The 13,706-nt window shown below is 35.8% G+C and overlaps 2 protein-coding genes across 2 annotated transcripts; one reads left to right on the forward strand and one right to left on the reverse strand.

Annotated features, from left to right (window-relative positions):
* Positions 1-4,467: 4,467 nt before the first annotated feature.
* Positions 4,468-5,106, forward strand: LOC120208299 (CASP-like protein 1F2). The gene is made up of 3 exons (XM_039207604.1): positions 4,468-4,612; positions 4,695-4,818; positions 4,894-5,106. The coding sequence occupies exons 1-3, from the start codon at positions 4,470-4,472 to the stop codon at positions 5,104-5,106; spliced, it is 480 nt and encodes a 159-aa protein (XP_039063535.1). The 5' UTR covers positions 4,468-4,469.
* Positions 5,107-8,899: 3,793 nt separating this feature from the next.
* LOC120208332 lies at positions 8,900-10,075 on the reverse strand. The gene has a single exon (XM_039207631.1). It carries the CDS (start codon positions 9,957-9,959, stop codon positions 9,144-9,146), a length of 816 nt encoding a protein of 271 aa, XP_039063562.1. The 5' UTR covers positions 9,960-10,075; the 3' UTR covers positions 8,900-9,143.
* Between the last annotated feature and the right edge of the window lie 3,631 nt (positions 10,076-13,706).

Genomic DNA, 13,706 nt, shown 5'->3' on the forward strand with positions numbered 1-13,706 from the left:
TCTGATGGAACCACCTTAATGCGATCTTCCATAGAGATATCCTCATTTTGATCTGGTAGAGGAATATTTTCATTTTTCCTGACATATCTCCATTCTTCATAATCAGGAGTTAGCATTTCTTTTGTTGCTTTAGCTCGGATACAAAAAGTTGTTTTCCAAGCTGTAACGACCTCCATGATATTTCTTTTATAATTTTTGCTGTGGAATGCGAACTCATATGAATGTAATCCAGCGGTGACAGGTACAAATTGACGACCTTCATACTGCCTTATGACCAGAAGTGGTGCGTATCCAATTCCTCTCCATAATCCGAGTAGCATTATCCAATTGTAATCTCCACATTTGTAAAAGAATTCCCTTTGGATTTGCCACGGGGCTCGCCAAACAATGTCATTGCTTTGCAGATTTCGAAAGGCATTAATCCACATATCTTTCTTAATTTCTTTCGGCCATTCCTGCTCCAGAAATTCTTTTAATGGTGAGTAATCCGTATTAAAGCATCGGTATGAAATCTTTTATGTCCTCCAGAAATAACTACGGACCCAAACATATAACAACTGGGTACACCCTGAGAATCGTCCACCTCCTAGCTTTCTACAAGCATTTAACGATCTGAAGGTCTCTGCTAGAATTGCAGAAGCAGGATTAATCTTTTTCGGTAGCTGTTCAAACAAATCTACCACTGCAGCTTCAATATATCCAAATACTTTTGGGAAGATGACCATACCATACATACCCAGAGCAAATAAATCGAATCGTACTTTAATATATGGATGGCTCTGAATAAGTTCTTTAATGTTGGTCCAAGCAATGCCTTCGCTTTCGCCTTTTTGTTTTGTACGGGATGCCACCCATTCTTCTCGTACACCGGCAATCTTTGCTAATTTAACTCGAAAGGGTTGAGTTTTAATTGACTTTGAATAGATTCGATTCTCCAAAGCCCCTTCGATATGTAACAAAGTTGTGTACTCTTCAATAGTAGGGACCAAGTCCTCTTTATTGAGAGTGAAGCAATGGTACCCTGGATTCCAGAATTGAATTAGGGCTCTGAGTAATTCATCATCAACTTCGACATAGAGCAAATATGGGATGTCTCCGTAAGTCTGATAAAACTGCAATTTTTTGTTTGAATCCCAACTTTCCCAAATACTTCGCAAGTCTTGCATATCATTTCTTTTTAGCGAAACTGGAGCATAACTGGCCAAGTCAGATACATAATCATCCTGCAGACTGTCTCATTCTTGTCTTTGTAAGTCCTCAGCCCACTGTCTTACTTCTGAGTTTAGAATTATTTGATTTGAACACTTTTTATCCATGTATGAAGGCTTTCCAATGAGACAATTAACACGAGGATCAATGCCTTTTATCCTGTATGATGCTATGCAAACAAAAGAAATAAAGAACACACAAAAAGAAATGAATTAGTTTACATAATAAAGAAATTTAATAATAACATTTACCTAAATATTTTTATTTAAACATGCTTTTTCATAATTTAAATAATTTAAATATACATGTAATTTAATCAATAAATAAATTAACAGGAAAGTTAGAATTCATTTCTCCTGTGTGTACACCTATTTTGGACAAGATTTCGGCATGACTTCGGATTGGAAGAGTTTCTAGGGTTTATTATATGCAGGATTTAAGATCTAAGAATAAAGGTACCCGAATTGTCCTTGTTATTGCCCCCTTGGGCTGCTAACCCTCAATCCTAGTCCATTACAGACTAAAATAGATCGAGTTCAATTCGAGGGGATACATTTCTCTATGCCTGACACGAAGAATAAATTCTCACGAAGACATAGAGCATATGAACCCCGAAAGTTACTTGCTAGGTCTGACACGGAGAATAAATTCTCACGAAGACGTCGCTTTCACTCCCACTTAAAAGGGACAAACTCAATTATAGAGCTTTATGTTATGCAATGCAAGTGTTGTGTGTGAGGAGAAATGTTCAAACCTTTGACAGAAAAATAAATAACGAAATAAAATACTTACAAGTAAAATGAAACATATAAATATTATGAAAATAATAAGTAAATATAAAAATTTTTGAAAAAAAAGAATTAAAAATTAAATATATGAACTTTTAATTTTTAATTAATAGAGACAATTTATAATTGATTTTAAAGTTTGACCAGTCCCCAGCGGAGTCGCCAAGCTGTCGTAACCGGTTTTCGTCCGGGTACGAAATATTTATTTGGCGGAAAAATTGATATGAATAAATGGTTTTTGAAAATAATTTGTGAGTCGCCATCGGCCTTTTGGGTCAGGTAGGTCGAATACCTAAAAATTATTTTTATTTTTTTAAAAAAAGTTTTAAGAAAACATTAATTAAAAAAAATAAACTGATCTGCGTTTATAACCAAAAATTCGTTCTTTTTAATAATAAAGAGGGATTCGTGGTCGGTTATGTTTAGGGAAGGATTAGCACCCCTACAACGCCCAAAATTGGTACTTTTTAATTATAAATTGTCTTTATTATTAAAATTTAAAAAATTCAAAATATATTTAATTTATAATCCTATTATTTCAAAATTATATAAAAAAATATTTATTTATTTAAAAATATCGGAAAAGGACTTCTAGGTGCCTTAAGACAGCTCTTTTCTTTGATATTAATAAATATTAATTTAAATAAAATTAAATAATAATTTTTATAATATTTAATTTTAAAATACCAGAATAGGACATCCAGTTGTATTAAGACTGCCCTTTTCTTCGATAAAAAATATTAAAATAATTTATTAAAAAATATGAATTATTATTTATTATATATTTATGACTACATAATAATAATAAATATTTAAATATATAAATAAGTAAAATTAAAACAATAAAAATACAACTAGAACGATATATTTAAAAGCAGTAAAATAAATGAAAACATTTAAAATAAATGACTAAATTATAGTAAAATTAAAATTAAAAAAAACCTAATTCATAATTAATCAAAATTATAGGGATTAAACATGCTATTTCCTTATTTTATTAATTTAGTGACTAAAATAAAACTATATAAAATTCGGATATTAGAATAAAATAAATTAAAACATACTATTCAGATTAAAATATTAATTATTAAAATTATAGGACTAAATCTGTTATTTATCCTAAATATATTATTTTAATAAAAAGGGCTAAAATAAATAAAACAAAAATTTAGAGATCAAATTAAAAGGATTATAAATTCGATTTAGTGACTAAAATGTAAAGTTTATAAACTAGTATGACTGCGGAAAGGATTTAACTATTAATAATTACACGAATAGCCCTCCCCGAAACGACGTCGTTCGGGAAGGGCTATTTAAAGCCGAAACACGCTGGCCCTTCGGGCCATATTTCATTTCTTTCATTTTTATTTCTCTCTCTAACTGAGAGAAATAAAACGCTCTCCCCTCTCTTTAGCTTCCCTCATCGGAGGGAAGCCGGTCACCGGACGGCAACCGTCTGCCGCCGTGACCCTCACCGCCGGCCACCGCATAAGGTGGCTGGAAAATTTTATTTTTACACCATTAGATAGATCGGACCGTCCTAAGGACGGTTCCAGTACTCTTTTCTCCTAAATAGCTCCTGATCGGAGCGAATCTAAAGAAGTACCTTCGGTTTCCGAAGGTTTTGGTGATGTTTGAAGGGGTCCGGTGGCTTCCTCGGTAAGCTCCTTTCTTTTCTTTTCCTTTCTGTTTTGGTTTTTGCTGGTTGTGGGATGTTGCTCTCTGTTTTCTGTCTCTCTCTGTCTATGTTGTGGTCCTTCTTTTTTTTCTCACTCTTTTTTTTTCTTTGCAGGTTAGGTGATGGCTTTATAGCCATCACCGGCGCTCGTCTCGGACCGGTCCGAAGGATAGAGTTCGGTGAGTCACCGGACTTCCAGTGGTGACTCACCATTTGGGAAAGACGTGTGCGGCTACGGCCGACCTTCTGGAGCCTTCGGTGAGACGTGGCAGCGGTGGAGATGGCGGGAGCAGCTGCGGCGGCCGCGTGGCCCTAGGGTTAGGAAACCCTAAGGCTTCCTTTGCTGGAACCATCTGAGCCGTTGGATCAAAGACAGATCCAACGTCTGTGAGTTGAGGCGGCTGTTGGGATGATACAAACCCTAAATTAGGTTTAGGGTTTACTGTGGGCTTTTGGATCCGGGCCACTGTATTGGGCCTTCAATTTGGGCTTGTAATTATTAATATATATATATATTTAATAATAATAATAATAATAATAGTAATATTTATAATAATAATACTAATAATAATGATAATAATAATAAATAAATAAATCAAAATGGGTAAAAAAAAAAATTAGTATCTTCACGTTTCGTTTTGGACCTTACATTGCTTTAATCACTTCAATTTGATATATCTAAACTTCACTATTTTTCTTCTATAAATAACACTTGATATCCCTCAGCTCCTTTGCACTTGTTCTTCAATCCCACTAATGGAAACCACTAAAGCCCCATGTCCCAAAACAGACTTATGTTTGCTGCACAAATCCTCTTCAGAACTGCGGCGAGCGGGACCGCATTGGCCGCCGCATGTGTGATATTCAATGCAAAGCAAACTGTTGATGTTATGGGAATGTCATTTGATGCTAAATATACTTATTCTCCTGCTTTCAAGTAAACAACTCCAGATATCTAAGTTTTAAATCGACTTCCCCCGGGAAAATTTTAGAGCTCATGATCCTCCATATGTATGCAGGTTCTTCGCCTTCGCAAATGCCATTGCTTGTGGTTTCACTTTCCTCTCCTTGGTGATGGTTATGTTGTTTTCTCGCCATGGATTTACTGCTTCTGTCTACTTCATGTTCTTCCTACACGATCTGGTATGTTATGCTGGTTTTAATACGAATATAATCACAGTGTTTTGGGTTGATATTGAATTGATGATATTCTGGCAGTTGATGATGTCTTTGGTGCTATCTGGTGTGGTGGCCGGGACGGTGATCGGAGCGGTAGGCCGAGACGGAAACAGCAAGACGGGTTGGCTTAAAGTATGTAATCGTTTCGAGAAATACTGCAGGCAGGTGAGCACTTCATTGATACTGTCGTATGTTGCAATGATTTGCTTGCTGGTGCTTACCATCACCTCCGCTGCCAAGTTTAGGAATTAGATAGCTTTTATTACTATATTTTGTGTGGGAGAAGATGAGTTAGGAGTAAATTTTGATAATTCGGATTTCTACTTTCTATATTTTGACGAGTTGTATGTACTTAGATAACATATTTCATATGTAATTATATCAATAAATGTTACGTATTTGTATTGTATACTTGATGCTCTTCTAGTGATACATCCCTTCGATGAAGGTTCAATATATGTTTAATACTTGAATAAGTGTATAAACTATATATATATATATATATATATATATATATATATATATATATATATATATATATATATATATATATATATATATATATATATATATATATGAATAGGTGTTTACGATATATTTTTGGACCATCCAGGTGTTCAACATTGTAAATTTCACCACTTTAGGTATCCAGGACGTAACAGTAGTTAGTTTTTTCTTTAAGTGACACGTGTCATAATATGATAATTTTGAAATCTATTTTTTTTAAATATTAAAAATATTATTATATTTATAAAAAAAAACTCTAATTTCTTTTAAATTATGCTTAATACAAAAATAAGTGCATAAATAATGCCTCGAAAATTTTTTTGGTGCTTAAAGAAATTTTTGCTAGAAGTAAGTGTTTAATGTATTCTCATTTACTTTTCTAGGTGCCTACCATTATATATTTTTTTAATAATAAAAATATTATTTTAAAAAACTAAAAAACCTCAGTTTATTTATAAAAACCCCAAACTTTCAATGAAATTATAAAAAAAACTCTAAAAAACTAAAATATCTCATTTCAACCCCATTACCAACAGTCGCCGGTAATTTCTGACCACCATTGTCGCTGAACACTTGGGTTTTGATCGGAATTGCACGGTGGTTCGAATGGTGGTGGCGGTGTGACTTATGGATGTCGGGATCAGCCGAAATCGATGAAAAACATTGACGGTGGCTTAAATCTGATGAATCTTTGAATGTTTTTCTACGACAAACTGTGGCACTTCATGACGAATGACCAACGGGGGTTTGGTCAGGGGTTGACATCGGTGTCGATTCTGGTGACGATCACAGACAGCCGACAGGCGACCAATGAAAGGAGAAAGGGACGCAGGGCTGCTGTGGGTTTTTTTAATAAAAAATATTTTTAAATTTTTAAATAAATTCTCAAAATTACCATAACGTGACACGTGTAAGTTAACTATCAAATTTAACAACCGTTATGGTCCAAGCACCTAAAAATCTCTGATGAAAACGTTAGACTCTTATTTTTAACTAAAATTTCTTTAAGCACTAAAACATTTTTCGAGACAAAATTTAGGCATTATACGTTTAAATTATAAAAAAAACCTTAAAATCCCCAAATCCTAACACTAACCCATCGTCGGAGTCCTTTCCAACCATGACCTCCACCTCCGACCGTAGTACCTGCCATTATCCAAGTTATATGCCGCCGTAGTTGTCGTCGATTAGCCGTCAAAATCGTGTGGGATCGTAATTTTCATCCTACGTCCGTCGTCGATCGACCATCAATTGGTCACGATTTTATAGGGGTTTTGGTTGTCAGGGGAAGTGAGGTCGGGTGGATCTTCGTCATCGACAAATGATGGCGGTTGACGTGGGGTTAGGGGTTGAAATGAATGTTTTTAAAGTTTTAGGATTATTTCAAAATTTATATATATATATTTAAAATATACATAATTTTATTTTTTTAATTTTATATAAAGTTTTTAAAATTATTAGATTGTGACACGTGCCACTTAACAGAAGAAATTAACGCTGCTGACGACCCGGGCACCTAAAGTGACAACGTTTGTAACGTTAGACATATGAATGGTCCAAAAAATACTGTAAGCACCTATTCGGGAAAAATTATATAATTTGGACACTTAATTGGATATTAAACCTTCAATATAATATAACTTGATTCAGTTAGGACCTGGCCATCTGCAAACAATCCCACTGTAAAGTTAAAAAGAAAATTGTGAAAAAGAAAACCATAGATTTCCAAGCATCCAACATAAGCAGAAAGTTCACAAAAAACCAATCCAAGGCAAGCATATTCAATTCCTCCTTCCTTGAAAAGCAAAAGATACAAATTTTCATCATCACAAACCAAATTACATAAACAACCAATCGAATTTTCTTGTTCTAACGCAGTCCCAGAAGCAGCAAAAGCCCTTTCTTCCACAAAATTCTCTTTAATATCATCAAAAGAAGCTACAATTTTCAAAACTCCTGCTGCTAAAGCTTGGAAACCGGGTGTACCAGCTTGGCGAAAATCTTTAAAAGTGAGGAAATCCCACCTCTGGAACCGATTGCTCTAGCTTTTTCTTTTGAAAAACTTAAAGCTTGCAGAGCAATGAACGCTTTTTCCTTGGCAAAACCGCTTCCCGATTCAAGAACACGAAGCAGATGGTTCAAAAGCAACAGCCCTTGGGCGATCAATACATGTTTACTCGATTCCACTGATGATACCCTCCAAGTGGCGACAACCTTCTTATCTTTCATTTCTAAACAGATCAAATCATGTAAATGAAGGAGCACGGGAACCACGGCCTGCGCCAAGGATTACTTGCCTAAATCCAAACCACGATTTTACCAAAAGTCTTCCCAACTCAATCTCAAAAACTTCAAGTACACAACTATCTATCTGCAATTAGTAAGGAACTCCACAGCCTGTGATGTCAATGAACAATGGAGGGAATGTTGATGTGTGGCGTCACCTTTGTTTCAATGAGAACGCATGTTGATTGTTTGGACAGACTACAGTCATTGGATCTTAATCGTAATCGGATTGAATTGAAATGAAAAACCCAAGTACCATACATAAAGGTTAAACCAGCGAATCTTAACATAACTTTAGGCTATAGAAAGCTATAATGTCTCATGGAATATTAGGCAGGTATTTAACACAAGGTAGTGAATGATAAAACCATAACATACAAGAATGTTAAAATAATCGGAACTATGCTTAAGGTGAGTAGCAGTGTAGTTTATTTGCTAACTAAAAAAGTACATTACCATGATGCAATTAAGGCAAAAAAAAAAAAAAATCAGACATGTTTTTGATCCTAAAACATAATTTACATAAGGGAAGTTCTACATTACTAGGTCTCTGTCGCTCTGACTCTTTATTTTACCTAAAACAACCGTATGCAGCACATATCCGGACACATTTAGGGATATGATTCTCCAAATATATAGAAAAACTTGAAAGAAAATTGAACATACCTGTATTGGACATTGCAAGTACTTGAGATTGAACATAACATATATATATAATTATCATGCCGGAAGGAGTGCAGAAATAATATAACCAATTAGTCCGACTGTAAACACAACAAAAAGCAATCAGAGTCAACAAACATTTCTCGAGTGTTTGCTTCATTCCTTCGGTACAATACGCCATCATTCCAATCACTGAAGAAATTACCTCTCCAGTATCTACTTGCAAAGACAGATTCAATTTCATAATTAAGAAGAATGAAAGGGCTGAAATTCTCTCATTGTCTCCTCAACATTACCTTATCAAAAGCACCATAGTTCTACATGACAATGAGAGAATTATATATGGTTGAAACTGTCCTCTTGAGCGATTGCTTCATTCATTCCTTTAAGGATACTCAAAGAGTCAAAGACAATCATAAACAACCATAGGAAACAAACACTTCTTGAGTGATTGCTTGAGCTTCATTCATTCCTTTAAGGATACGCCACGATAATCAGCATATAGATAACTTCTATAGTACCTAATTGCAAAAACATATTCCATCGATAACCAAGAAAAATAAGAAAACCATAAGAATATGGTTAAAACTGTCTTATTTTGTAAATCACTTTAACCAAAATAAAAGCTTATATTCTCCCATTGAAGTTCTCTACAATAGTTAGCTTAGCACTACCTTAACAAAAGCTCTTACATTGCAAACAAAAAACCCCTACTGATTTGATTCTCCTAGTTTTCTACAACAAAAAGAAAAGAAGGGTAAAACATAAGGCTTAAGCTCTTACATTGCCATGGCTTCTCCTTTCAAAAACACTAAAGCTCATTTTAAAATATGTTAGGAAAAGCCTTCACCAAGCTTCTGGATTGCACAAAACATTTTCCTTCTTGAACCAACTGCATTTATCCCCATATCTTTCAAATCTTCCAATGTCAACAGTGGCAGAACCTGATCATCCACTTCATGGATCTCGAAAACCGGGGCATACCTTCCTAAACCCAAACTATTCAACCATATCCTAACCGCATCTTCCTCACACCTCCCATGAAAAATGACTTCCCTTTCATTGCCATGGCCACCCAAGTTATCCAAAGAATGAACTGGACTATGCTCTTTCATGGGACTTTCCGAGTTGTCCATGTCGAAATCATCGTTATCTTCTTCTGTTTCCAAATTATTGATGTTAGTGTTGTTATTGCTACCGTTGGCGTTGATGTTTCCACCGTCGGAGTCGTTGGTTTGGGGGACCCAATTCGAGCGGACCCGTTTAGTGGCGTAGCTCCGCTTGTTGAAATCTTTGACTCTCCAGCTACCGATTGCAGCACCATCTAAATTCCTGTTATTGTTGTTAGCTTCTGTTTCATCATCGAGGGGTTCACTGAAGTCAGTGGTGAGATTGGTGAGGACGCGAGTCTTGGATGATTTCGTACCGGCGGCGGCGGCTGAGAGGTGTTTCCATTGCTTGGTGGCGGCGGAAGAGGAGGAGGGTCTTCGGGCAAGAGAATCGTAGGATAGGTCTCCGCCGATATCGCCTAAACGGACGCTGGGACGTCTCTGGCGTTTTGGACCAACTGCAACGGTCTCCGACGAAGTCACCGCGAGAGGAGCTACGACGCCGTTTAACTGAGCGTCTAACGGCTGTATATCCTCCATGTTTAATTTTTTCTTTTTCCCTGGAAGATTGATAGTTGATAAAAGGAGGAGCTTGGGCGTTTGGATGGAGAGAAAGAGAGTGAAGAGGAAAGAAAGTTGGAGAGAGTGTGGTGGTGGAGAGAGTGAGGTGGTGGAGTGCCGCGTGTCCCTCTTTAGCTGGCGGAAGGGTAGGGACCGAATTTTTCTCAGATTTGCTTTTTCAATTATTCGGTTATTCTCTACCTTGTAGTAATAATTAAGAGTGTAAATTACACCACAGATCATTGTATTATGACAAAATATATAATTGATCATTGTATTTCAAAAAGTCATAATTGAGTTATTCTATTTATCGATTATAATAAGCAACCCTTCTCCCTTGAATGGATGGACACTCCACGCTCATCGTGCGTGTGGAATCGAAGGAACAAATCGTTGCATGATGAAGAGACGCAAGATGATATGGAAGTGGTAGCCGTCGCATGGGGGGCTATGTGAAGAATTCGTTGAAGCTAATTCATGCGAAAGCTTTACCACTCCCCATCAAGGTTCGATAAGGTCGCTCAATTGGAGTTGCCCTAAGCCAAATACTATAAAAATTAATATCGATAGGGCTTTTAGCATAACAAAAATCACAACTGCAATGGGAGTCGTCGCCAGAGATCACAACGGGATTGTTCTTAGGGGCATGTGCCGCCAAATTGACCATCTCTTCACAGCGGAATCCATAGAAGTGGCAACCTTCACATAAAGGCTTAAATTCGCAACTGAGAATGGATGAATGGACACAATTATTGAAGGCGATGCGATTTTCATGGTGAACAGTCTTTCCAATCAAAGTGAAGACGTTTCAATCATCGGATTGTTGCTCAACGAAGCACATGATATTCTGACCAGGAATCGAGACCTTAAAGTGTTTTGCATCAAACGTGAAACAAATCGAGTTGCTCATTTCCTGGCACAATGGGTTATGTCGAGACCTAATCCGTTTCGGTTTTAGTATGATGAACCCGAATGCATTAAGTCTGTAGTAACTATGGATGCTATTGGAATTTAATGAACTTCCTATTTAAAAAAAAAAGATATAAAAGGCTTTAAGTAGTGTAAGTACTTCCATTTCTTTCAAGTCTGCTCCTTCAACTCCAACAATGAGGATCGACAGCAGATGCTTTTACCAGCAAATCTTTGGTTTCTGGGAGATCAGTTACGACCTCATCCTAGAGAGAAAAATCGAAAAGGGCATTGGTATAGGCCATCATAATTCCTCGGATTCCTTCAACCTAAGTGACAATGATAACTGGTTCATATAGGGCCACAAAGAGAAAGATAGGAGCATACAATGCACTGAAAATAGATTTGTGCCAGCAACTACTCACCCTACAGCTGTTATTGCTTCCATTCAAGTTGAATTTAAATTGCTCTATCACTAATGGACTGTCCTGGAAGTTTATTAGAAAATGAAATTCATAAAACAAAGAAACAAAAATGGAAAAGGTTAATGTATTAATAAATGTTCAATCTCAATGATGAAACACATGCTCACATAAAGCAGACACATTCATGTTTATATAGCCCACTGAACTCATAGACAGCCCAGTAAAAATAACCAAATTCAACTGTTGATGAGCTAAGACTTTCGAGCAAGACCAGGTTTACTGGTAGGAAGGATGAACCAACTGATCAAAGAAATATGATTGTTTTCCCACAAGACCCAATGGCCAAAACTTGCACTGTCATGTAACAAAACACAGATACATAGTTCTTTAAGACTTGAGTTAAACGTACTGGGATGGAAATTCCACTCTCCACAAGTTTTGATATCACCTATAAGGAATCCTGCAAGATAAGTTCGGAAGTGCAGCAAAAAGATAAGTAATGTTCGTGATAAAATATAACAAAAAGTAACCTTGAAATTAGTGGTGCATACACTTTTAGAAAAGAAATTGTTGTAGATTTTGTTCATTGATGAAAACAATGTTAGAACCAAACAATAATAAATATGAAAACTAATCAAAATCTAATTATGTCAGATTATCAAGAATAAAATAAACTAGATTTGAGGAAGCGTACCTGAATCCAATGTTGGAGATCTTGAATATTATCTTTGTTGTGATCTTCTAAGAAGATAGAATTCTCTTGAGTATAAACTCTCCGACGGGATAAGAGAAAATACGAGATGATATATTTCTCGGGGACCATAACCCTTTATATAGCTGATTTAAGAATCAATTATTGTATGTACTTATAACTATGTTGTTGAAAACATTTTGATATTTCGATATAACAAATTAAGATAAATGAATTTTAATATTTTCCAAAATGATTTTCTAAGTATATTCGATATAATTATTCGAATATCAAAATATTACTCCAAATCTTTCAAAAGTCATTTTTAATCCTTACTCAAGTGTAAAATTAAGTTTTAATCTTAAAATTATTTCAAAATAATTTTACAAAGTATTTCGAACCGTTTCAAAGCCAAAAATTCCAGAATTTCCAGAGGGAACCGATTCCCCCCAAGGGGGTACCGATTCCCCCTGAATGGTTTGGCTCCGAGAAAAACAGAATGCTTGGAGGGAACCGATTCCCCCCAAGGGGTACCGATTCCCCCTGTTTTAACGATCAAAATATTTGAATTTTACACTTAGGGAACCGATTCCCCATGAGGGGTACCGATTCCTCCCACGCTCTAAGCTGTTTTATTAATGGTTTTCACACTTAAACGGCTCCATTGACTCCACTAATCATCCCCAACGTTCAGAATCAATTGAGGGAGTATTTAAATAAATTCTGAAGCCTTTGATCAACAAGAAATATAGAGAAACAAGAGAGAACGCATCAAACACCAAGTTTGTGCAAATCAAGCCAATTTTCCTTTCAATATTCATTTTGCTTTCAAGAACACCATTTGTGCTGATTTGTAATTATTTTTTAGTGTTCTTTTCTTGTTCTAGAATTATGCAAACATCTTACCTTGTGAGGTTTTCATTGTAAGTTTGCAAATTTGTGTATTCCTCTTTGAAAAAGAGTGTGCTCAAGAATTTGGGTATAATTCTTGAGAGAGTTGTAAGGTTACTCTTTGTCCTCAAAAGAAAGAAAAAATTAGTGAATTTGTTGGAAAATCCTTAGTATGGATAGCTAAGGTAGTGGACGTAGACTTTGGTTGAGAAAGTCAAACACACTCTAAATCGTTGTGCAAATATTTTCAATTTTCTGAAAAAACTTCCACCCAAATTTTAATTGCCAATTCACCCCCTCTTGGTCATTTCCATCAATCGATTAACTCAACAATTGGTATCAGAGCTTGACTCATTTGAAGGTTTAACTGCCTCTTGAGTAGATCCGAGAAGAGTTAAATCGATAAAGATGGCGTCCACTTCCGGTTCATTCTCCATGGAAGAATCCAGACCAATTGACGTGCCTCCACACTTTAATGGAACAGATTATCGTCGTTGGAAAAAGCTTATGATGATATTTATCCAAGCATTTGATATGGAAGCTTAGATGATGATCGAGAAAGGATATTCTTCTCCTACAAAGAAGGCAAAGAAGTAGAGTGATCAAGAAAGGAAGAAAGCTCAACAAAATACAAAGGCTATGCACATGTTGTGTTGTGCAATTGATCCTAATGTATATAAAGGAGTTTCTTCTTATTCAAATGCCAAGGAGATATGAGATAAGCTTGAGGAGATCTATAGAGACAAGGAAGAAGAAGAACCAATAAAGATGATGTCTCTATTAGCTCTCACAGAGCCAAAGGTATCTTCT

Source organism: Hibiscus syriacus, unplaced genomic scaffold (assembly GCF_006381635.1).
Source record: "Hibiscus syriacus cultivar Baekdansim isolate YM2019G1 unplaced genomic scaffold, ASM638163v2 tig00016212_pilon, whole genome shotgun sequence".
NCBI classification, from domain to species: Eukaryota; Viridiplantae; Streptophyta; class Magnoliopsida; order Malvales; family Malvaceae; genus Hibiscus; species Hibiscus syriacus.